Source organism: Microtus oregoni, unplaced genomic scaffold, assembly GCF_018167655.1.
Source record: "Microtus oregoni isolate MIOR12 unplaced genomic scaffold, Mior012 000036F_ref0000092, whole genome shotgun sequence".
Taxonomy (NCBI): domain Eukaryota; kingdom Metazoa; phylum Chordata; class Mammalia; order Rodentia; family Cricetidae; genus Microtus; species Microtus oregoni.
In genome coordinates this window covers 17,971,900-17,995,649 of record NW_024543095.1, presented here as the reverse complement: position 1 = coordinate 17,995,649, position 23,750 = coordinate 17,971,900, and the positions used below count along the sequence as shown (strand labels likewise).

The 23,750-nt window shown below is 43.3% G+C and overlaps 1 protein-coding gene across 1 annotated transcript in view; it reads right to left on the bottom strand.

The window, feature by feature from the left end:
• Positions 1 to 8,279: 8,279 nt before the first annotated feature.
• The window catches only part of Socs5 (suppressor of cytokine signaling 5), a 40,112-nt gene continuing 24,641 nt past the window's right edge, over positions 8,280 to 23,750 (bottom strand). The window contains exon 2 of the mRNA XM_041631066.1: positions 8,280 to 12,330. Coding sequence (XP_041487000.1) covers positions 10,708 to 12,318 — 1,611 coding nt within the window. The 5' untranslated portion in view covers positions 12,319 to 12,330 and the 3' untranslated portion in view covers positions 8,280 to 10,707. The remainder of the gene's footprint in view (positions 12,331 to 23,750) is intronic.

Here is a 23,750-nt window from a genome sequence, read left to right as displayed (position 1 = left end):
CGACCCCACACTCCCGATATTCGGGCAGGAAACACACCTGTGACCAGCAGCAGTGGTGGCACACGCCTTTAATTCCAGCACTCGGGAGGAAGAGGCAGGTAGATCTCCAGAAGCTCGAGGCCAGCCTGGTCTACAGAGTGAGTTCCAGGACAGGCTCCAAAAATTCCAGAGATACTTGGTCACGAAAAATCAAAACCCAAACAAATAAAAAATTCCAACCAACCAACCAAAAAAATATCCACATCTCTGTTCTTTACATGAAACCAACACCTAAGTGACTTCCAAAATTCACATACAGCATGTGTGATAGCTGTGGTTGGTACTAGCTGTCACCCCAACAGGGTCTGGGGTCATCTGGAAAGTGGGGCCCTGTGCTTATATCTGAGGGATTATCTTGATTGGTGCAGGGAGACTATCCTAACTGTGGGCAGGAGCATTCTCTGGGTGGGAATCCTGGACTGCAGGAAAGCAGAAAGTGAGCTAACAATGGAGGGCGCACACTGAGCGTCGGCATTCCTTCTGGGCTCTGGCTGCAGGTGGAATGCCACCGCTTCCTCGGTTTTCCTGCCACTGTGGAGTGTGCACACTGAACTGTGAATGAAAACCCTTCCTTCCTCAGTGCCTTCTGCCAGCTCATTTTATCACAGACAGGAAAAGAAATTAAGACGCATTGGATTTCAAGGGAAAAAAAATCTTAGTCCGACTTAAAAAAGACTCTAATTGTAATTGACTAGCTATGGCCGTCTAGGTCACTGTGGGTGCAGGCTGGCCTGCAGGAACCACTTCAGAGTGCTTTGCTGAGCAGCGGTCACAAGTTCAGAGTGCATGACTCAAACATAGTGATCGCTTTCACCTAACACGCGCACACACGCAGGTGGGCACAATGGCCAGGCCTATAATCCCGGGACTCAGGAAGCAGAGGCAGGAGATCCCGAGTTCCAGGCCATCTGGACTACCTAGCTGAGTGCCGCCTCTAAATAAATAAGCAAACAAACAGGTGTAATCACATTTGAGATGAACAGAGAACAAAGACAATAAAATACGATGTCGATGGATGAGGAAGAAGTCAACAATCTACTTCCTGTTCTGCTTCTAACCCATTTCTGTGAAAAGCGGAGCATGGGTGAAGGACGACAACAAGGTCACTGTATGTACAAGCATCGGACACAGATTCCTTCCCCAGAGAACTAAGACTCCAATAAAGTACCAATGACTAAAGTATCAGGATGTTTACAGAAGATAAAGGGCACACAGGTGACCAGAGAAGCCACTGTGCCCCAAGTGGGGGATGGGCTTCTCAGGCTGTAGACCCGTGAACTTGACATGCTCCTAGGCCACAGTCTGGGATGGAGCACCAGCAGTAGAGGGTATGCATTGGAATTTTCACGACCCAGCCCGGGGTCACCAGGATAATTTCTGTCAGATTAACCTGACCTTGTTTCAGAGATTAAAAAAACAAACAAAAAACATAAATGGGAAAATTAGGGAAACATATTGGACATGTCCTTTAAAAAAGGATAGGTAATAAAATTCCCATGGTGTTTTTTGAGGTTAGGATGGCAGAATCAATACAAATGGATTTTAATTCACTTGTTTAGAATCTCAAATATCTGTTTGGTAATGGGCAACCATCCTAGGCACTGAAAATAAAAAAACAGCAAAGGCTATAGATATGGTCTTGCTTCTCAGGGGAGAAAGTCACTACTCCAAAGCTGAAATAAGCAAGGTATTGACAAGCTTTTATAATACTACTATGAAGGAAACGAAGGCAGGGTAGAGCTGATAATGGGGGAGCAGCTCCGTCAGTGGGCAGGGTCAGACTGCTACAGAGTGGGAGGGATGAATGGCGCTCCCTCGCCCTGAGAAAGAGTCGGGGAGATGAGTTTCAGGAGGGGACAGGAGGGGCATCTTCTTGAGGTAGAAAAGGCACTGGAGTGTTGTCCCACTTGGAAGATGACTGGGGTACAGGACAGCAGTAAAGGGGAGGAGAGCAGGGTCAGACAAAGTTCGAGAGGTTGGCAGGGACACACCAAATCACAACATGGAGACTATGAGTGGAGGCTGTTATGGCTCGCCCTTTTGACACATATGCTGATGGTTTAGAATCTACTTTTGTTATTTTTTTTTTAAATCTATTTTGTCGGGCTGGAGAAATGGCTCAGAGGTTAAGTGTACTGGATGCTCCTCCAGAGATCCTGAGCTCAATTCCCAGCATCCACATGGTGTCTCACAACCATTTGTAATGATAACTGGTGCCCTTTCCTGGTGTGCAGGCAGAACAGAGTATACATAATAAGTAAGTAAATCTTAAAAAAAAAAAAGTACTGTCATCTTGGAATACAACTGACGAGGACAAGCCAGTGGTGGTGGCGGCGTACATCTTTAATCCCAGCACTCAGGGGCAGAGGCAGGTGGATCTCTGTGAGTTAGAGGCCAAACTGGTCTACCCAACAAGGGCCAGGGCCATGGCCAGGATAGCCAGGACTGTTTCACAGAGAATTCCTGTCTCAATCAGTGCCCCTAAAAAGAAGAGGCCAAAGGAGATACTAAATTTGAATTTAAAAATGAGAATGCCAAGAGTATAACAAGTAAGAGATTGGCCTCTGGCCTAGACTCCTGTTTGAAGCCTGTCTCTGGCATTCCCGCAGTGACCTCGAACAAGGTACACTGCTCCTCTAAAGTAGGTATGAAAGACAAGGGGAGGATTAGACACAGGCAACTCAGATACACCCTGTCCCGTGGCATCTGCCACTATGTCAGGTTAATCAAGGCCTGCTGTGCCAGAAACCGTTCCTGAGCTTCCCTGCCTGGTTTATCCTCGCATGCTACCCAGCTTCTAAAAGAACTGGTTATAGATCAAACATAGGTCCTCCTTCTTATTCTGCTATTACCAGTAAGTGATGTTCTCAGATTATCTGATTTTTCAAAAGATTGAGAAGTTTAGGACAGTCAAATTCTAGAAAATAATTTGAGACTTTTAGATCTCTTACCAGGAAAGAAATTGCTAAAAGCTGAGATGGTATTTCAAAGGTACGATTTATGAATTGTCAATGTTAGATTTACTAAGCCAACTGTTTCTTTACTCTTTCAGAGGGATTAAAATTCAATACTGGCTCAATTACACTTAAGGGCACAAAATATTTGTAAGACAATAAAACTTTAAAAGTATCACAGTTCAGCTGTTTAAAAAAATGACTTTAAAACATTAAAGAATGTTTTAAGAGAACCAGAAATAAAATAATGTATCCTGTAAAAGAGTCAGGATAAAAGCTCCGTATAAGTGAATAATTGCATCCATTTCACAAAGAGGGGGAAAAAATACAAAACCATTCAACATAATGACAAACTTACATTGTTAAATGACAAAAAGAGACTGCCTGGTAACTGTGCACAACCAAGCACTGCTTCCTGCACCAGGCCTACCTACAGCTCCCAGGAATTCTGCTTCAGAAGTGCAGCCTTGCCCAGGCTCCTGCAGCAGGTGAGGACCATAGCATACCTACGCCACTGGGAAGTTCCTACTCAGTCCCACGGGGGGGGGGGAAAGGGATAGCTCCACCCCACCAAGACATAGTCCTGTCCTGAGTAATGTAAGACCTCTACTGAAAGAAGAAAAGCAACTGAACAAAAAGAGACGGTCAACCAACAAACTACTCCAGACCGGAAAATCCAAGTCCAGAAACAAAAGCAAAATAAAAAAACAAGACTTGATGCTTTCAAAAGTGACTAATCCCAACATGACGACATCATCTTGACTCCACTCAGGGCAGTTTTGCTTTCCCTTGTTACAAGTCTTCCATGTGTAATTACTTCTTATCTCATGTATTTCAATTCCCGTTGTATTTATCCATTGGTCCGTGTACCACTCTACTCTCAAGAGAGGTGATGTTCCTCATCTTTGCAATTGATGCTTATTTCCAAAGGCCCCTCCATAACTAGACAGCACAGTCATCGAATGGTTTGCCCATGACTTAACAGTGACATAAGAAAACCTAAGACTTGGTGCTGGAGAGATGGTTCAATTCCCAGCATCCACATAGTGGCTCACAGCTATCTGTAAGCCCAGTCCTGGGGACTCCAATGCTCCTCTGGTACACACATGGTACACAGACATCTAAGCACACACTCAGAGTGCAGCTAAGTACCAGTGCTCTGCAGACTGACTCAGGATCCCATTGTCCCCTCTTCTATTCAGTGTGTCATGCATAGTTTATTACATTCAGCCCTTGTCACTAAAACACCGGGAGCAGTGGAGGTGATTGTTGTGATTACCTCTGAAAGATTGGAAAATAGGAAGGGTACAGGAGTTCAGACCGTTTAGGTTTTTGTTTTTGCTTTTTTTTTCTTTTTAACTTCTTTGAGACTAGGTCACATTATGTACTGCTGGCTGACCTAGAACTCTCTATGTAGATCAGGCTGGCCTCTGCTTCCCAAGTGCTACCATGCTTAGCTTGTTTAGAATTACATAAGCTTGTATTTATAATGTTAAAGTTTGTAGAAAAATAGGTACATAAGCAAACCTGACATGGAGAGTTAAAATTCAATGCAAGGCTTGACTATACTTTTTGAAAACAAGGCCTCTATTGAAGGTATACGGTTAAAAAACAAATAAACAAACAAACAAACAACCGAACTGATACTGTATATCAAGAAACTAAAATGTTACTTCCCTCACAGAAATACTTCATGCATAGGAAAACCATGTTCCCTAAACTGTATTCAAGTACCCAACTGTGCACTCAAGTCTCCCATTGGGGTCAGAGAACCTCAGAACTGTACACATCCAAGGCAAGATTTGATCCACTGTCCAATTTGTTTGTTTTTCTAAAATCTCGGCCAACAGCGTCATTGTCCTCGTTCCTATCAAAATCTGAGTCATTTCCTTTTCCAGACAGATTGTCTGCTGACTTGTTAGGGTGCACTAGCCAGCTTTGAACTCATCAAAACCCTCCTGCCTCCACCTCCCTAGTGTTGGAATGACAGGAATGTGACGCCATGTCCCCCGCTTCTCTTCTGCACAACACCCATTTTTTTTTTTTATTTGACAAGAACTTTTTTTTTTTTGGTTAAGAAAATCTTTTTTTTTTTTTTTAAATTGAAAAAAAATTTCTGCCTCCTCCCAGCCTCCCATTTCCCTCCCACTCCTCTCCCCCTTCCCCCACTCCTCTCCCCCTCCCTTTCCAGTCCAAAGAGCAGTCAGAGTTCCAAGGTCCTCCCCTCTCCATCCAGGTCTAGGAAGGTGAGCATCCAAACTGGCTAGGCTCCCACAAAGCCAGAACATGAAGTAGGATCAAAACCCAGTGCCACTGTCCTTGGCTTCTCATCAGCCCTCATTGTCCGCCATGTTCAGAGATTCCGGTTTTATCCCATGTTTTTCCAGTTCCAGTCCAGCTGGCCTTGGTGAGCTCCCAATAGATCAGCCCCACTCAGTGGGTGGGTGCACCCCTCATGGTCCTGACTTCCTTGCTCATGTTCTCCCTCCTTCTGCTCCTCATTTGGACCTTGGGAGCTCATTCCGGTTCTCCAATGTGGGTCTCTGTCTCTATCTCCATCCATCGCCAGATGAAGGTTCTATGGTGGATATGCAAGATATTCATCAGTATGGCTATAGGACAGGGCCATTTCAGGTTCCCTATCCTCAGCTGCCCAAGGAACTAACTGGGGACATCACCCTGGGCACCTGAGAGCCCCTCTAGGTTCAAGTCTCTTGCCAACCCTAAAATGGCTCCCTTAATTAAGATATATACTTCCCTGCTCCCATATTCACCCTTCCTTTATCCCAACCATCCCATTTCCCCAAGTTCTCCCCATCCTCACCTTTTAACATTTCTCTCCCCATCTCCTCTTACCCTCTTCCCACCCCACTCCCAAGATCCCAATTTTTTGCCCGGCAATCTTGTCTATTTCCATCCATTGCTGGTGGGAATGCAAACTTGTGCAACCACTTTGGAAATCAGTGTGGCGATTTCTCAGGAAATTCGGGATCAACCTACCCCAGGACCCAGCAATACCACTCTTGGGAATATACCCAAGAGATGCCCTATCATATTACAAAAGCATTTGTTCAACTATGTTCATAGCAGCATTATTTGTAATAGCCAGAACCTGGAAACAACTTAGGTGTCCTTCAATGGAAGAATGGATGAAGGAAGTGTGGAATATATACATATTAGAGTACTACTCAGCGGTAAAAAAACAATGACATCTTGAATTTTGCATGCAAATGGATGGAAATAGAAAACACTATCCTGAGTGAGGTAACCCAGACCCAAAAAGATGAACATGGGATGTACTCACTCATAATTGGTTTCTAGCCATAAATAAAGGACATTGAGTCTATAATTTGTGATCCTAAAGAAGCTAAATAAGGTGAATCCAAAGGAAAAAATATAGTTATCCTCCTGGATATGGGAAGTAGACACCCAATTGTTTTGCCACCAAAATACACCCTGACACAATCACCAAGCCTCCCAAGCTCCCACAGTCACACCTAATAAAATCCCCATCTTCTCCACTGCCAGTTCTCCATCCTCCAAAACAATGGCAAGCAACCATGCCACTCCCCTACCCAGAATCCATCAGGTCCAGAGAAAATCTAAACTCCTTAAGAGCACAGCCCTAAATGGTCAGGATTTTTGCCAACTTCGGTGTCTTACATTTTCCCAGCCAATTTGTGGGTGTTTTCTCTACATGTGAACTCACTCCTGTTTTGGGAAAATAGCTTTTATTTTCTCTTCATCTAGGATGCTTTGCTTTTTAGTCTTGGTGTTTTTTTATCCCACCATTCAAGGTTATTATTCCTCAGTGATCCTATCAACACCAGACTCTCCTCTCAGGTTCTGCCTCAGCCTGCTTGGTTTTTGAGACTGTATTTCTTAGCTGTCTTCCCTGCTAACAAGCAGGAAGCCCCAGAAGGAAGTAGTTTACTTTGTATTTTGATATCTACCCATTCCAACGACTGGTACATGAGCCGTCGGTGAACACTGAGGAAAGAATGACAGAGGTATTTAGTCAAGATTCTCAGGCATGAAAACAACTGCCTCGGTGGACGCAATGGTAACGGCAGATGCTATGCTGCCTGCAATCTGTCAATCACCTCCCACAGAAATCCCACTCAGGACTCCTGGAGCATTTCTCCATTCTCTTCCACGGCTGCTGTTACAGTAGGAGAAAACCCCACCCTCTTATATTGGCGATATCCCCGTCCCTCTCCCCATTCCCAGTTCTTCTGGTACCTAACATTCTCCCTTCTCTGGATCAAGTCAGCCTGTGTGCACATTTTCACTGTGTTTGACGTAAGCCAAGGAGGACACGCAATGGAGTATGGCATACGTGAACAAGCCTGTGTGACTGGTCTTAGGTGAACACTCTCAGAGATGCATCTGCTCTGGGTCTTAGGATTCTGACTCACTCACAGGTCAGGACTCTCCCAAAAGGGTTTTTTTTTTTTTCTATTTTCTATAAATATAAGATTTAGGGCCAGCCTTAATAAAAAACATCACCAGGCTAGTGATAGTGCCAGGAAGCAAAGCAGTTTTAAGAGGAGAATAAATAGCAACCAGATCAAAATGTTAAAAAAAAATTATAAACCTTGGATTTGGTCAAACTGAAGCTTGAAATTTAAGTACAATTTTTATCCAGCTACTGCCAGTCATCAAAATGTCTAATGATGTTCGAACAGATTGGTTTGTAGAGGATGATTTGGGCTCAATATTTTGTCTAAGACTATAAATTTAATTTTGACTTACAGTTGTATTTAAAGCAACTATTTCTTGAATTTTTTTTTTTTACTGTTTCAAGCCAGAAAATAAAATACTGATAAATTCTCTCTCTGTGAAGTGACTGTATTATAGAAAAGACAATGGGCAAACTTTATGGAAAATAACGAAATCTGAATGGTACAATACTCAGGATCTACAGAATAAATAATCTTAACTTAGATGGCAGTATTACTGTTTAAAATATCACCACTGTGGGTGTCTAAACATGCATCTGTATAAATGCATATTACAGTGCATATAAGTATGTATACTGCAGACATAAGAGAGGGGAGAGAGGGTGGAAGGGAAGGGAAAAGGGAATGAAGAATGAGGACACGAACTGAAGCATCCCCCTTAATGTAATTATGTCCACTCCCTTCATGTAAAAATGTACCACAACTTTGGAAGCATTTCTTGATTTGGAATAAAATGCGCTACCCCCAAAACATAAAAACACGAACGTCGTCAAAAGGCTACAATGGGATTCAGAAAAATACACAGTGAAGAAAGACTTCGGTGCACTTTCATGCTGGTGATTTCTTTTTTAAATGTAAGCTACTAATATTTTAACAAAAAAATTTAACCCCAAAGTTGCATATTTATATTGTACATAAACTGAAACGTGCCTTTTAGCACAGTGTAACACATGCTTACACAAACTCAAGTCACACACTTAAAACAATTTGCATAACACAGGAGAACTTCTGAAATACATAAAAGCATTAATATTTTCTATAAAACTCTAGTGAGAACATCAGTTTGCTCCACGCATATAAAACCAGCAAGTCTTTCCCCGCGTTTCCGTGTTCTTCACGGCATCACTTGCTCACAGTTCTCTCCGATACTCAGCATGGACTGCCTTTTCCTCAAGAGGTTTACTTTCCAGGTACAGTATAAGCTCAAGAAAACAGACCCAACAATTATGCAATAGAATTATGTCATAACAACTTAATTGCACATTATGCTTTGAAAGTAGGTTTGGATGAAGTTCTCAAACACTTTGGTATATGTTCTTCAGGGACTTCTACTACAAGTAACAGAAAAACCTAAGTTCCTTCAATCCCCGTTTTGCATTAAAATGGACAAGTCTTTGGTTAAAGGTCCACATTTTGGGCATTTATCATCAATTAAAATGGTCCCCAAACCACTAAATGGTGCTGTGTCCCGGTTCACAGACCTCATGGAACCTGTTTCTGATGCAGCTGGATGCACTAATGTTCCTCTGCTAACGCTACTGCCAGCTCCAGTCTTTGACTAGCAACAGAGAAATCACCAGGGTTTCACTCCTGAGTTTTCTGTCGTAAACTGTACACCAATTTGCAGTTAACTGCAGACACTTCCACAGAATGGATTAAGGTTAGAGCGCTAGAGAGCATTCACTTTAGAGTTAGCTTATTCTGACAGGTCAATATTAGGTTGTAGATGAATCTGTGCTAACTACAGGAAGTTGCCAGGTAATGCTTATTGTAAAACCCCAAACCATTCCATGTACAAGAGAAACTGTGGCAAATGTATAAAGCAGCAGATATTACAAGGCGAACACCAAACATACTTTATTAGCACAAGAAAGCAGCCAGAACAAGGCACAGCAAGCAGAGACAGACGCTAGCAGTCAAAGGGTCAGTGCTGCATACAAACATAGCGTTTCTTTTCAGTAGCCCCGGCGATAGCCAGAGGGATATAAAACAGCCTCTGCAGCAGCTGGCGTGGACCCCAGGAGTGCTCACCAGCGGGCACAGAGCAGTCACAGACAACAAGAATGGACTTGGTTACTGTAGTGCAAATGTCTAGGACAGAGCCGAGAACTCAGCCCAACACTGAGAAGCAACACTAGACTCTGACAATACTTCCTAAAGCGCTCACTCAAGTTGTGTTACGTACTATTCTAAGTGACAAAAGGTGCCAAGTGACGTTATTTACAGACATCATGGTTGTACAGTACCTTTTAAATCTGCAATTTAGGTTTTCTTTGAAGAATTAACTGCACTAAAATGCTATAAATTGTACTTAAGTAATTCAGCTATGAGCTTACAACAAAGAGATAAATACTGCTGTCCAAATGATTAATTATAGTTTAACATAACTTGACATCAGCAACCAGTGGAGTCACTATTATCTGATATGTCTGGGCATCTGCTAGTCTCATTTCCCTCCGGGTTCACAAACTCAAGGGCACAGGAAAAGATCCAATTTTGATGAAACAATGTGTGGACTGCTCATGTCAACTTAGAAAAAAACCCACTCGAAACTCCAACTGTGTGCCTGTACGGAGTCACAGCACTCACCACAAATGAATACCGAGGGCTTTGAAACAAGACTCTACTACTAACCTTTCAGTCTGAAGTTTTAAGAACATCTTAGAGACCTTGGTTTACTCGTGAGTCTCTTTCTCTGAGGAGAACAGGAGACTAGCCATAAACCACATTGACACTGCACAATGCCCTACGACCAGAAAAATTGCATTTTTTTTTTCTCGAAAAGGCAGGCAGTCTTTTCTTTACTTATTTGTTTTGGACTTTCGAAGCTTGATTTATAGTTAACTACAAACATCACTACTTTTGGAAGGTTATAGAAAAATTCTTAGAAAAAATAATTTCAAACATTAGTCACACTGTTGAAATACTCATCCAATATTAATAATTTGTTCTTCAGTAAGAAATAGAACTCTTCATAGCAAATGCCCCAGAGCTGCCTCACTCGGTCGTCACAGCCATTTAAAACCAAACCGCTTGTTAACTAGCTGTGTCTTCCCAGCCCGCACACCGGCAAACCATCTGCTGATTCTAGGCACCTTTGTCTGTGTAACAGAAGATCCTATTGGATAGAGGCTAACGACTAAGCTCACATTCTAGGTGAAAACTCCTAGCAGCCGACTCTGTGCTTCCTATGGCTGTACTGTCTGATGCACACGAGAACAGACCTAGGTAATGCCCTTTGGGGACAGGGGTTACTTTGCCTTGACTGGTTCTCGCTCTAACCAGCGAACCCTAACTTTCTGTTTATAATGATACTCTTTTAAAAAATCCTGTAACACTGATGGCAGAGGGAGCCCACCGATCCCATCATAGGTAGTGCATCTGCAGATCACCGCACGGCAGATATACTGCAGGCTGAAAGGAAAAGTCCTATTCAGTGATATCGTAAGCAATGGTTCAAAAAACATGCAAGAGCTGGGGTCTTTATAGTGTTCCAGAAGCCCAGTGACAGTGGAGGAGTGGAACACACAGGGGTCGTGGGCATCGAAGCTAAAGTTGTGGTTCCACTGTTCGATTCGGGCGTGCAGAGATCTGTTGTAGCGGCGGAAGCTCACGGAGAAGAGGTAGTCCTCCTGCGCAGAGTCCCTGAGCAAAAACGTGCCTTCAGGTTTCCCTTCCAGAAGGGCTTCTGCTTCATACCGGTCCATCACACCCCAGTAACAGGGATTCCCTGTGATCTGAAGCAGATCTGGCACAAGGCAGTGTATGTAGTCGATCTGCGTATGAACCTTCCAAGCTCCCTGTCTGCTAACGTGTGAGTGGCTATCCCCGGACACCTGACGCTGCTTCTGCCTCCGTGACTGCAGACACAGGGTGGTGGAGTCCTCTTCCGAGTCACAGTTCGTTTGTGGAACTGCAGAACCATCTCCACTAACTTCCGTCATCCCAGGGGCTAACTTTGGTCCCAGTTTATACAATGGATTGACCTGTGCAGTAGCTTCAAATGTGTGTATTTGTGCATTGGGAGGGGGGTCCACCCCTTCTTCGATACTAAGCCGTCTTCTCTCTCGGAGCCTATCTTCTTCATCTTCTGTAGACACCAGTGAGGGATCAAATGTATCAAAAAATGTTGAGTGTGGGCTCACAGGAGCTGTATGCTGTTTAATCAAATGCCACTTTTGCGCTAAATCTGAGCCAGCAGGAAAAGGGCATTTCTCCAGCATTAATTCAGAAAGATGAATTTTTCTCTTATTGGAAAAGAGAGGCTTTGACTGCTTGCTGTAAGTTCTCATGGGGAAACACAAACCCACGGTGTCCTGGAGCCTCTGCCTCAGAGAGCGGCTCCCGACTGCCCGGCTGGATACACTGTCCATGTCGTGCATGGAGCTGACCCCATAGCGCCGCTCTCGCCTCTGAAGGCCGCTCCGAGTTCTACCAAACTTCTTCTCAGTATCCAGTGAGCTCTGGGTCTTTGTGGAACAGGAATGTTTCTTCTTCCCTCCCCACGGGGCATGTCGAGAGTAGGAGTCTCTTCGCGCGAGCCTTGTTCCTGGGGTGGCACACGAGTCGCTGTCCTTCTCGATGCTCATCTCCACAACCTGAGGGATCTCTGCGGCACAGTTCTGGTTTCGTCTTGAAAAGGCCTTTGAAGGGCTCAGTCCCAGCTGTAAGGCAACATTTTCTCTTAAGGGACTGCTCTGCTGCTGGGGAGCGGGCTCGCCCAGACGGATGCTTTTCTCGTTGACAGACAGACGCCTGCTGGAGCTCATGTCCACAGTCTCGCTGCGGCTTCCTCCTTCATGGCTGAATAGAGCCTGGCACCTGTGTTTCAAGTTGTTCCACATTTTCCCCACTTTATCCATTGATTAGAAGAGCTAGAGAAACAAACAGAAAACAGAAAACCCCGTTAATCTGAGAGGCCTGGGCAGCTGGAAAGGCGCTGCACTGGGAAACACAACTGGGTCAAGAACTGCCTGACAGGGCACCTACAGCAGACCACACTCTGGGCAGCAGCGAGGTCCTCAGTGCACTCAGGCCAACCACACTTTCCACCACTTTCAGAGAGAAGTCAAGTTAACTGAAAGGAAATAAGCTCTCCCGAACTATGCCTTCTTCATTTCTTAGCATTAATTAGGCATCTCCCTGCTCATTTCTTATAGAATGGGCTTCTGGATCAACGAGGTTCTGGCTCTGAAGGCAGCACCAGCATGGAAGGTGCTCTCGGAGGACTATGTGAAAGCCTGTGGGTGAGCCTGCAGGAGGCTCCCAGGAAAGCCAGTCGGCCAGGTGAATTCAGTCCCAACACTGACACCCCTGTGCTTTGACTGCCATCATCACTCCATCTTCTAGTTAAATTCAGAGTTCAGTGCTCGGCTCACAGGTCTAATTTCTGCAGCATTCTTGGTGACTCTATTACCTTTTCCAACACCCCAGCCCTATCCTAGCTTTTCCTTTTCATTTCTTTATGGATTTAAAAAGTTTTACCCAATTCATAGTTTCAAGTTCAAATTCTGGTAGAAGGCTAGTTTGGTTTGAGGCTCATTATGTAGCTAAGGCTAGCCCTGAATTTGTGGTAATCCTGCCAAAGCCTTCTGAGTCCTAGGATTGTGGGAGGAGACCGCCTCACCCTGCTCTAAAGAGAGTTTAAACTAAGAAATATCGCCATTAGCCACACTCTTCTATTCCTGCTGCCCATTCCCAGAGATTCAAAAATAAATAAATAAATAAATAAATTCTTAATTAGCTGTTTCTGTAGATATTTTTGTGTTTCTATATAACATGTCTGGATTATTACTAACTAGCCTTTTAGTACCAGAGATTATCTGGGGACTGTAATTTGAAGATGGTGGGCTTGATCTTTCGATCATGGTATCAATAAACATTTTCCTTTAACCTTCCTTCCACAAAAGAGCTAAAGCCCAGACCCTAAGAGAGAGATACATGGATCTAATCTACATGGGAAGTAGAAAAAGCCAAGATCTCCTGAGTAAATTGGGAGCATGGGGATCTTGGGGGAGGGCTGAAGAGGAGGGGAGAGGCAGAGAAGGGAGCATAGAAAAATGTAGAGCTCAATAAAATAAAAAGAAAAGACTAAAGCCCATTTTCTGGCTAAATAAGTATTTTTTTTTTCACCACGAGAGCGTGAATGTTGTCTAGAGGTAGACCATTTCCTCTCTTACACCAATGGTTCTTTTTCCTAGAGGAGCTGTCTCTCATTTGCTCAAGCTTCCCGGTATCTACTAACTGCTCAGCAGACAAGGCTTCAGCACCGTCCTGACTCCTTTATGTTGCTCCAGTTTCTTTTCCTTCTATAATAAACCATTCGATTTCATTCTTGTTTTTCAGTCTCTCAGGATAAAATCCTGGCTCAGAAATAATCTATCCTGCCGGGCGGTGGTGGCGCACGCCTTTAATCCCAGCACTCAGGAGGCAGAGGCAGGCGGATCTCTGTGAGTTCGAGGCCAGCCTGGTCTACAAGAGCTAGTTCCAGGACAGGCTCCAAAGCTACAGAGAAACCCTGTCTCAAAAAAAAAAAAAAAAAAAAAAAAAAAAAAAAAAAAAAAAAAAGAAAGAAAGAAAGAAATAATCTATCCTGGCAAGTTTGGGGCATCACCCCACTATTTTCCTGTTTCAAGTTTCTCATCTTCTCTGTATGACACGTGCTGACTCTCTGAAAGTAAGACTGCCACTTCTCAGTGTAGAAGTTTTCAAGTTTCTCATCTTCTCTCTATGACACGTGCTGACTCTCTGAAAGTAAGATTGCCACTTCTCAGTGTAGAAGCTTCATGTTCCCTGTGCTAAGCCTTTGACTGTCCGGGGCTCTTCTCCTCCCTTCTCAATAGAGTATATTGAAATATCCTTCCTTTTACACGTTCTGGCAGCTTCGGCTTCAGTTTCCAACTTCTGCAGTGGAGGTGCAGTCATCCTGAACAAATGTGGCCTGTGACCAGGATTTGATCTAAAGATGATTTTAAAATACTTTAAATTTATTTTTATTTGCAATGTGTATGTCTGTGTGTGTCTACATGTATGTCTGTGTATTTGCATGTGGCTGGTACCCACGGAGGCCAGAAGACGGTGTTACTGAGACTGATGTGAGCCACCATGTGCCACATTGTTAGAACTTTTTGGGGTTGGAGTAGACAGGCAAGACATGGACCAAAACAAAAGCCCCCAAAAAACATTTCCCAGAAATTATAAGTAACATACATACAAAATCAAAAATTTTTTTTCTGGTTCTTTTCAGAAAGTTGACTGAGCCCTAGTTAGACCCTAAAGCTGTCAGATAACAATGAGGTACTAGTCTAAACACAAAAGGAGTTGTCACACTCAGGAAACTCCAAAGTTGAGCATTTTTCTGTGTTTATAGATGTTGTTGCTTTCTAAAGGTATTTTCCTATCACGTAAATTATATAGGAAAGGTGACTATTTTACAAAGAAGCCAAACACAAACCTGTACATCTTTACAGACTGCTGTTCACAAGTGTCACGGGCAATCAGGATGTGCAGAACATATCTATGCTCACCAGGGCACACACGTATTGTCTGACAAAACTTTTCCTGGGAGACCCACCATATACACCTACTGAACCCAGAAAGGAACTGTTAATCACAGAACCGAAGTCCAACTTGGTAGCATTACTGGGGTTACTTATAGGAGCAGAAGTGACTCAGAGATAGCAGCATGTATCCTGCGGTTAGGAGTCAAGGAATATCAGAATCACACTGCACACCAAACTACACAACAGGATTTATTAGGAAAGACACAGAAGGTGGTTGCCTCGGCTCTGGTGAGATGCTGCAGAGAACTGAGTAGGAGGAAGGCTTATAGCATGGGGTTTTCTAGGGTGGAAATTTCTGGGGTAAGGATTGGTGGGATTTTAGGGGCTTGTGCATTTTCAAAACCAGGAACTGAGCACAGACTTTTACCCTACAGGCAAGGGGCTACTAAGGAGCAGAAATAGCTCAAAGACAGCTGCATCATCAAAGCCCAGCCCAGCATGGGTGACAGCTCATAAAGCTGGGAACCCGGAACATACTGCACAGCCTGCAGGCAGCTCAACAGGCCTGAGAGTGTTCTTTCCAGGTGCCTCAGCTGGTCTAAACCTCTTCCAGGCAGCTGGTCTGATCTCAGCTTTCACTGAAGCTCGCTTGTCTACTAAGTCTTCTCTGCAGCTTGACTCCAGTCTTCTGGGGGCAGAGAGTCAGTTTTTATTGCTTACTCTGGCAAGGAGGGGTCCAAAAAATCTGGTCAGTTTCAGGGACTTCCTAAAGCTATTCTGAGTTATCTACCTTCCTGCTTAAGGAGATTCCTACAGGATGGGACGTTTTAACCTCAGAGGAAACTGTTAAGACGATATTCCATCCCTTCCTCCTGTTCTTACATTTTTTCTGCACCCCCCCCCCGCCCCCAGGCAGATGATCCCTGAGTTTTGGAGAATGACTACAAATGTCCTCCTGTGGCTAAGAAATAGGCCACCATGTCAAAGTAACAGTCTCTTGTTCTCTGGACTGTCACCAGTTGGATATAAACACGCTTAGAAGACAGCTTGGACAGTTTGACAGGCACATGGCACCCATCTAGAAAAACCACAGAAGTTGCTTCCCCACTGGGATCTATGACTCTCCAGGCACAGGTTTTTGTTCTGGTTTACAGTACCAGGCTTGAACTCCCACTTGTGGAGCAGGCTTTAAGTCCAATATGAAGGCTGCTGTTCTTACCCACGATAGGCAGGCCACTATTACACAAGCAAGCACACTCTGCCAGGCATTCTGATGTTTCAGCATGACGGGTCCACAGCCAAGCAGGGATGTTTGTGACAGTTCTCCACCAGTGGCCTGCATGGCCCCTTCCGGTACTGTGAAAGACAGTCAGTAGGGTGGGGGTCTCCAGTTCAGTCCTTCACGTCCTACAGGGAAGCGTGCTCATGTGGAATCTTCAGCAATAAGGCTTACTGTCTAGCTCTGGCATACAGACAAAAGCAGTAGCTTTAAAGGTTTGTGGAGCCACAGGGGCTGCCCTGGCCAACAACTTGGGATTTCTGTTCAATAATCTTATGACCTCTGGGAGTGTCCTTTTCCACCCATGTAGTATATCTTTTGGATTTTTTTCTCCTTTTAATTAACCCAAGCCCAGTAGGGTTGTAAGGTGGGCAGAAGTACCAGTGCACCTGGGTACTCTCTCTGGGTGTCTCTCAAACCACTCAGAGATTAGCATTACATCATCTCCATAACAATGTCTTTTCCAGAGGATATGTAGGACAAGGCAACATCCTAAACCACCATCCCATAACAAATGGTGGAGGTATACAGATAACCTTGGTGAAGCGTCTCAAAGTCTGCCGTCACCTGTTCTCAACAAGTGACAGGTGACCCCAGAAGCGCACAACTAAGAAGGCACTAGAGTTAAAAATAAGCAACATGGCAAGGCTCCATCCATCTGTATCACTGCTTCCTCCACAGATAAAGGTTGGGTACAAAGCATGGACAGGCAGAGCTAACTTAGTTCCCTACAATCCTTACTCCTTCTCTCTGAACCCTTGTGTTTCCATATCCTGGAGTCCTTCCAAGGAGCCTCCCTGTATTTCTCCATACCTAAGGAACTCAGGCCAAAGGGGAATGTGGTCTTTCTTTCACCTATTGCACCTGCTGGCTCTGGGGCAGGCAGGCCTGGTTTGTGGATATAGCTGTAGCTTCTGCCTCCTTGTTCACCACACAGGGCTGCTGGGAGAGTTCCCAACTGGGCAAACCATGTCCACCCCTAACAACTTTTTTTCTGGAGGGAAACATACCCTCCTTAGTCTGGGGAAATCACTATCTACCCTGGGACATTGATCATTTTCACCTGTATTGTTCTATCATGGATGTCTTCTCGGGCTTTAAAGGCCTTCCAGAAGCCCCTGTACACACAATTTGACTTATCAAATTTTTCCTTAGGAACACTGGCTGAACACAAATCTTGTTACATTTGTCTTTGAGGAACCCTGGCAGACCTCCTCCTATGTTTTATCATTTTCCTTTCTGTTTCTTTATTTTTGGTTTTTCAAGATAGGGTTTCTCTGTGTAGCTTTGGAGCTTGTCCTGGCCTCGAACTCACAGAGATCAACTGCCTCTGCCTTCCCAAGTGCTGGGATTAAAGGTGTGTGCCACCACCGCCTTAACACCTCTAAGGTTGTTTTCTTAATCAATGAACACTTTTTACATACTGGTTTAAGTTACTGACAGCTTAAAATTGTTTCTATTTTATAAAGATCTTGCTCCACTGAAGGGCTCAGCAAGACCCCCTAAGCTCCACACCAGTCTGGAGGTTCCCACTGATCCAACTGCGTCTTAACTCCTCTGTGGTGAACACAGTTCTATCTTGCTTGGTTGAACTGGGATTGAAACACAGCTTCTCCTTTCCTAGTTTCCTCCAAAGTGTCTATCCCTTCTCTATAGTCCCCCACTCCATGCTATTTGCAGGGATCTCAGATGGAGATAACCAAGTACTTCCAATGGCTCTAATAAGCCATTCTATCGAGTTCTATGAACTTCCTTCATACAGTCTCACAGGCTTTGCCTTAAGAGGGATGGGTAGTTGTATCACTCAGTTTTTCTGCCTCCAAGCAGTCAGACTGATCCCATCTGCTGCCATGTTCCACAGCTCACAAGCCAGGCTGAGACAGGCTCTTTATATGCTTAAATCTTCCCTGATTCCAGCAGCTCAGGTGCTAAGTATTTTCTGGCCATTCTAGCTTCTTATACAGGACCATGGGTAAGGTCCCCATCTGCATGCTGGATCAGATTTTTGCTTTATAGACTAAAGACTGGATTTGAGGGCTCTTCTACCACTTTTACCACCTCTCATCCTTTCGTTCTTCTACTTTACTTGCCAAGCCAGAGGCTAAGATGGAGGATGCTGCAGCATCTCCTTGTTGCAAGTATTCCTTTACACAAACAAGGTCCCGCCTGGCCGCTATCTTGACCTCAGGTGCATTTCTGACTGCACACAACGGAGGCCAGGCAACTTGTGCTGTTGCTTGCTGACAATCTTTGACCCTCTTGCACTAATCTCAAAGACTGTTTTCAGGGCAACTCCATGTTCACATGGTGCTCCCACTCCTCAAGCAGGCACACTACCCCATACCACATAGATGAAGGCTGCCATCCTGGGCTTCCTCCCACAGACACTCCTAATCCTGATGGCTCAGCCTTAGTTGTGTGTCTCACTACCCAGGGTGAGACTCACGTAGCTGCTGTCCTAGCACAAAGGCATACTAACACACCAGTCAGGAAAGGACGGCACCATCAGAATTTCCTCCACGGTCACTCATCCTCAGGAGCATGCCCTGCTATACACAGCCAAGGGTAAACACTCACTCTTCTCTACCTCATCTTTGGTCCTGTTTGGGAGGGTGCCAATCATGTTGTGTGACTAAACTTTTCTTGAGGAGACCCAACACACATCTACCTTACCTCAGATATCAAAACAGATACCACCAAAGTCCAACTTGGTGAAGCATGACTTTTACTGGGGTTACTTACAGGAACAGAAACGACTCTTAAGACAGCTGCATCAGCAAAGCCCACCCCAGCACAGTTTACAAACCTAGGAAGCTAGAGCACACTGCACAGCCTACAGGCGGCTCAACATAGAAAGTGGCCTTTCCGGGTGCTAAACCTCCTCCAGACAGCTCAGCTAGTTTCTGCTTCTTCTAGAGCCAGTCAGGTCGCACAGTCTTCTCTGCAGCCTGGCTCCACTTATATGAAGGCTTTCAGTTTTTATTGTTAACTACTGCTTCCTCTGGCAATGAAGGGCCTAGTGAATCTGATCAGTTTCAGGGACTTCCTGAAGCTTTTTTGAGTTGTTTTCCTTCCTGCTCAAGAAGCTTTTCATAGGATGGGATGTTAAAACACCAGAGGAAACTTACACAAGGTAGCTTCTAGCACTGAAGCCCTGGGGGTTCCACAGATGGAACAAACAAGTCAATTCCTTTTTTTTTTAAATTTCATTTTCAGAATAACACTTTATATGTAATATTTTAAGATAAATTTAAAATTACGTTTATACTAATGGTTCCAAATTTACAAAGTGTATCATATTTTATAGGGAAAAATAAAAGTTGGCTTTACTCATAATCTTTAAAAAATTCAATTGACAAGAAGGGGCAATTACACTGAAGGCATTTTTAGAGCCATAATGTAAAGACTTAATACTATAGAAGCATCCTAAAATACATACATGCATGAAATGAATCTATATAAGGTCACTATCTAATGGGGAAGACAAAACTATAACTAGACATTTTATGTCACCAAGTAAAATCCCTATTGCTAGGAATAGTTATGTTTAGATGGGTAGGTGGTCATAGACCTCAACCCTCTAAAACATTACAGACTATTTCCAAGGCTACTGGTTACACTCAACAACCAATTGTTAAGTTCTACTGCTGAAGATACCACTTACTCATGACACTGAACACAAATTGAGCAGGTACCTAAGAGCTCCTCTCCTACTGGCAAGTCAGTTCTTTTAATATGGAGACTCTCAAGACGGCACTGACAAAACTTCCCTCTTTGAGGAAGAAAGTGGGCCCTACTTTGCTCTGCTTTTGTTTTTAATGTGGAAATGCTGTGTGAGTGTGGAGTGTGTGTGTAATTTAAAAAATGCTGATAGTGACTTATTGTTGAGGCAAAAATCAAGAATGCATTTCAAATATCTTAATGTCACATTTGAGTTTTTGTGGCTAAATTTCTGGAAATGTATTTAGTCTAGAGCAGAAATCTTTTGAGATGTACATTACAATCCTATTGCCTTGTGGTTTCTCAATGAAGTTGCACGGGCTCAGAAGAAAAGCACTAAATGCCAAGTATCTACCAGAATGAAAGTGCGTGTCTGCTACAGTCTTTCCCGTTTCTACACACGCTAAGCTATCCAAACCAATTTTCTAGATAGTTATTACTTTCCTCAAGGAGTCATAATCTGAAGCTGGTTTTATAATGCTTTTGTAAGTTAAATGGCATTTGTTGAAAACTTCTATTTAATAAAATAATAAATCAGAATTAAGGAAAATCAGGTCAAATTCTATTACTACAAAAATTGACATAAAAAACTAACTAGTACAGCAAAGGCTCTCTTTATACCAAGTAGTACCTACTATATGTTTTCTATAAAACAGACTAATTGAAATAGTTTGCAGGAGTGCATTGCAATGGGACTTATGAGAAAGAGATTTCATAAACCCTGGGTTTTATGAGAAATAGATTCAGTAAGTTTTAAGACATTGTATGCTACAGTTGGTAGGAAGACTCCAGCCCAATGCCAATCTCTCCTCTGCCGCTTAGAGCCAGCCTCTGCTCAGTAGATCCTCTCACAGATGAAGCACTCCCATGACAGTAAGGACACTGGGTCTTGTGACCGATTAAAGTATTTCTGTCAAGTCAGTTTTCTGCTAATCTTCACGCATTTTAGTGTTTAGGAAATAATACAATATGTTAATACTACCATTAGGGCTGACCCACAATTCTAGGGATATATGGCTGTCATATTTCTAAACATTTTCGAAGAACTTGAGAACTATATAGAAAACCTTATTTTTAATTACCTAAACACTATGTTGTGACTTGGTCTGTATATTTATTAGACGCCTATTTATCACCGATGCTACTAACATCAGGCTGAAACACATGCAACAGACCTACATAAAAGTTGTTTCATGAGTTTAAATGACCACATTATTCAAGCTCCCAAGTTATACTACTACAATGTACACAATGTATCAATAAAGGGGCTGTATGTTCACTCAAAACACTGTGGAGCCCTGGCTGAGTTATACTGTTAGTTATGATGGGTTCCAAACCACTTATATTAAACTATAGGACTTAATTAATGGTGATTAATATAATGGAATGTTGGAAGACTGGAAATCTATATTGAATGACTGTGGAATACTCAATGATTATAGTTGAATGAATTGAAAAATCTTATAGCAAAGACCCATTAAGTTTCTAAATTTAGAATGTATCAAGAAAGTCTAGTTTAAAACCCCAAACTGGCTTCTTACACGTTAAGTTCAGATAGAGTTCTGTAAGATAAGGTAGAGACCTGCAAAGAGATATCCTCATCTCAACATAGGGCCAGCTCCCTCCGCAAAAGCTGACAACAATGCAATTACATTTGCTAAAATAAGAGCTACATTTTAATGTGTGAATCATTTTATTAAAATCCACAAAGAACTGGTCCAGGCTGTGTCAGATAAGAGACTTCCTCTGCAAACATTAGGTCTAAGTGATGGCAACATTAAATAGTACCAAGTCTTAACCATCACAGCAAGACAGCCCTTTGGAGAGAGTGAGTAGAACCGCTGGGGAGGAGACAGTCAGAATTTTGTCCTGAAGAAGCGATGAAGAGGAATGAATTAGGACAGAGAGAAGGATATGTAAATGTTCTGAACATGAACAACTGCTGAAGTGAGAACGGCCTTGGGGGGTGAGACAAAAAATGTGCTGAGAAGAGGCCAAGAAGTAGGCTTTGTAATCCACTCTACAAGAACACAAGACTATGCTGGTAGCACACTGGATACAAACACAGAGGTCTAAACAGGAGCTGAGAGGTGGTGGTACACACCTTTAATCTTAGCACTTAGGAGGCAAAGGCAGGTAGATTTCTATGAGTTCAAGACCAGCCTGGTCTACAGAACTAGTTCTGGGACAGTCAGAACTACACAGAGAAATCTCTTCTCAAACAACAACAACAACAAAAAACCCCAAATTAGACAAACAAAAAGATCAATTAAGAACAGAGAAAGAAGCCGGGCAGTGGTGGCGCACGCCTTTAATCCCAGCATTCGAGAGGCAGAGGCAGGTGATCTCTGTGAGTTTGAGGCCAGCCTGGTCTAGAAGAGCTAGTTCCAGGACAGGAACCAAAAAGCTACAGAGAAACCCTGTCTCGAAAATAAAAAAAAAAAAAAAAAAAAAGAACAGAGAAAGAGAGATATTCACAAGTCAAATCTACAGGGACCTAGGATGCAGAATGAAGTGGGAGATGTCAAAACAACTTGGGTAGATTTCTAGCTTGCGCAAATGGGCAATAAGATGCTTTTTCAGAGAAAGGACAAGTAAGACAGAATAGCGCCAGCAAGTTAGGGCTTGGAGAAAGATAATAAATTCAACTTTTGAAATGCTGTAAATGAGATTATTAGACAACCATGTAAGTGAACTCATCAGTCCATACAACATATATTCATATAATAGAATATTATAGGAAGGAGATGATTTCTGTCAGTATACAAAAATCTCCAAAATAGATTAAGAACAGATTAATACCTACATTATGAATAAATTTATCTTTCAAATAGTCTCTAAAATGTATTGTTTAAACATACACATGTGATGGAGGAGGGTCTAGGTGTTACTTTCATTGGTTAATAAAGAAACTCCCTTGGCCCTGATAGGACAGAAAATTAGGTAGGCGGAGTAGACAGAACAGAATGCTGGGAGGAAGAAGCCGAGTCAGGCAGTCGCCATGCCTCTCCTCTCCAAGATGGACGCACGTTAAGATCCTTCCTGGTAAACTACCACCTTGTGGTGCTACATAGATTATTAGAAATGGGTTAATCAAGATGTGAGAGTTAGCCAGTAAGAGGCTAGAGCTAATGGGCCAAGCAGTGTTTAAAAGAATACAATTTGTGTGTTGTTATTTCGGGTATAAAGCTAGCCGTGTGGGAGCCGGGTGGCGGGAAGCAGCCCGCTGCTCCTCCTTACTACACACATGTAACAAAAGTATAAAAATTAAGAGTATGTTAGCAAAGTCAGGACAATAGCTGCCTACTGGGAGAAAATACTGAGAATTAAGAGAGCCACCCGGGAGGTTTCTAGAGCACTGGGTAAGCTTCCTTTTCTTAGGCAGGGGAAGGGGCTCATGTTTCTTTCTTATTAACTATATTCTTTGGATATTCCTTCAAATTTATACATTTTCCTTATATACTATGTAATAATTTAAAAATCACATAGTGTAACGATTATGCATGAGCGGGATCTTGGTGCGGGTGGGTCCAAACCAAGCAGGACATGCCATGCAGACAGAGCTTAAATGGAGAGTTTTATTGAGAAAAAGGGAGTGAGGGAAGGGGAGAGAGGTTGAGAGAGAGAAAGAGAGGCAGAGACCTGCTTGCCTCTTCAGAATAACAGAGGGGAAGAGAGAGCGGGAATGGGCAGAGCTTATCTTGTCTCTTAGCGGGGCCTTTTGCACCTGTGTATGGACTACATAGTGACTTAGCAGCCATAGGATGACCCTGGGCTGGCCAGGGCACTTCCT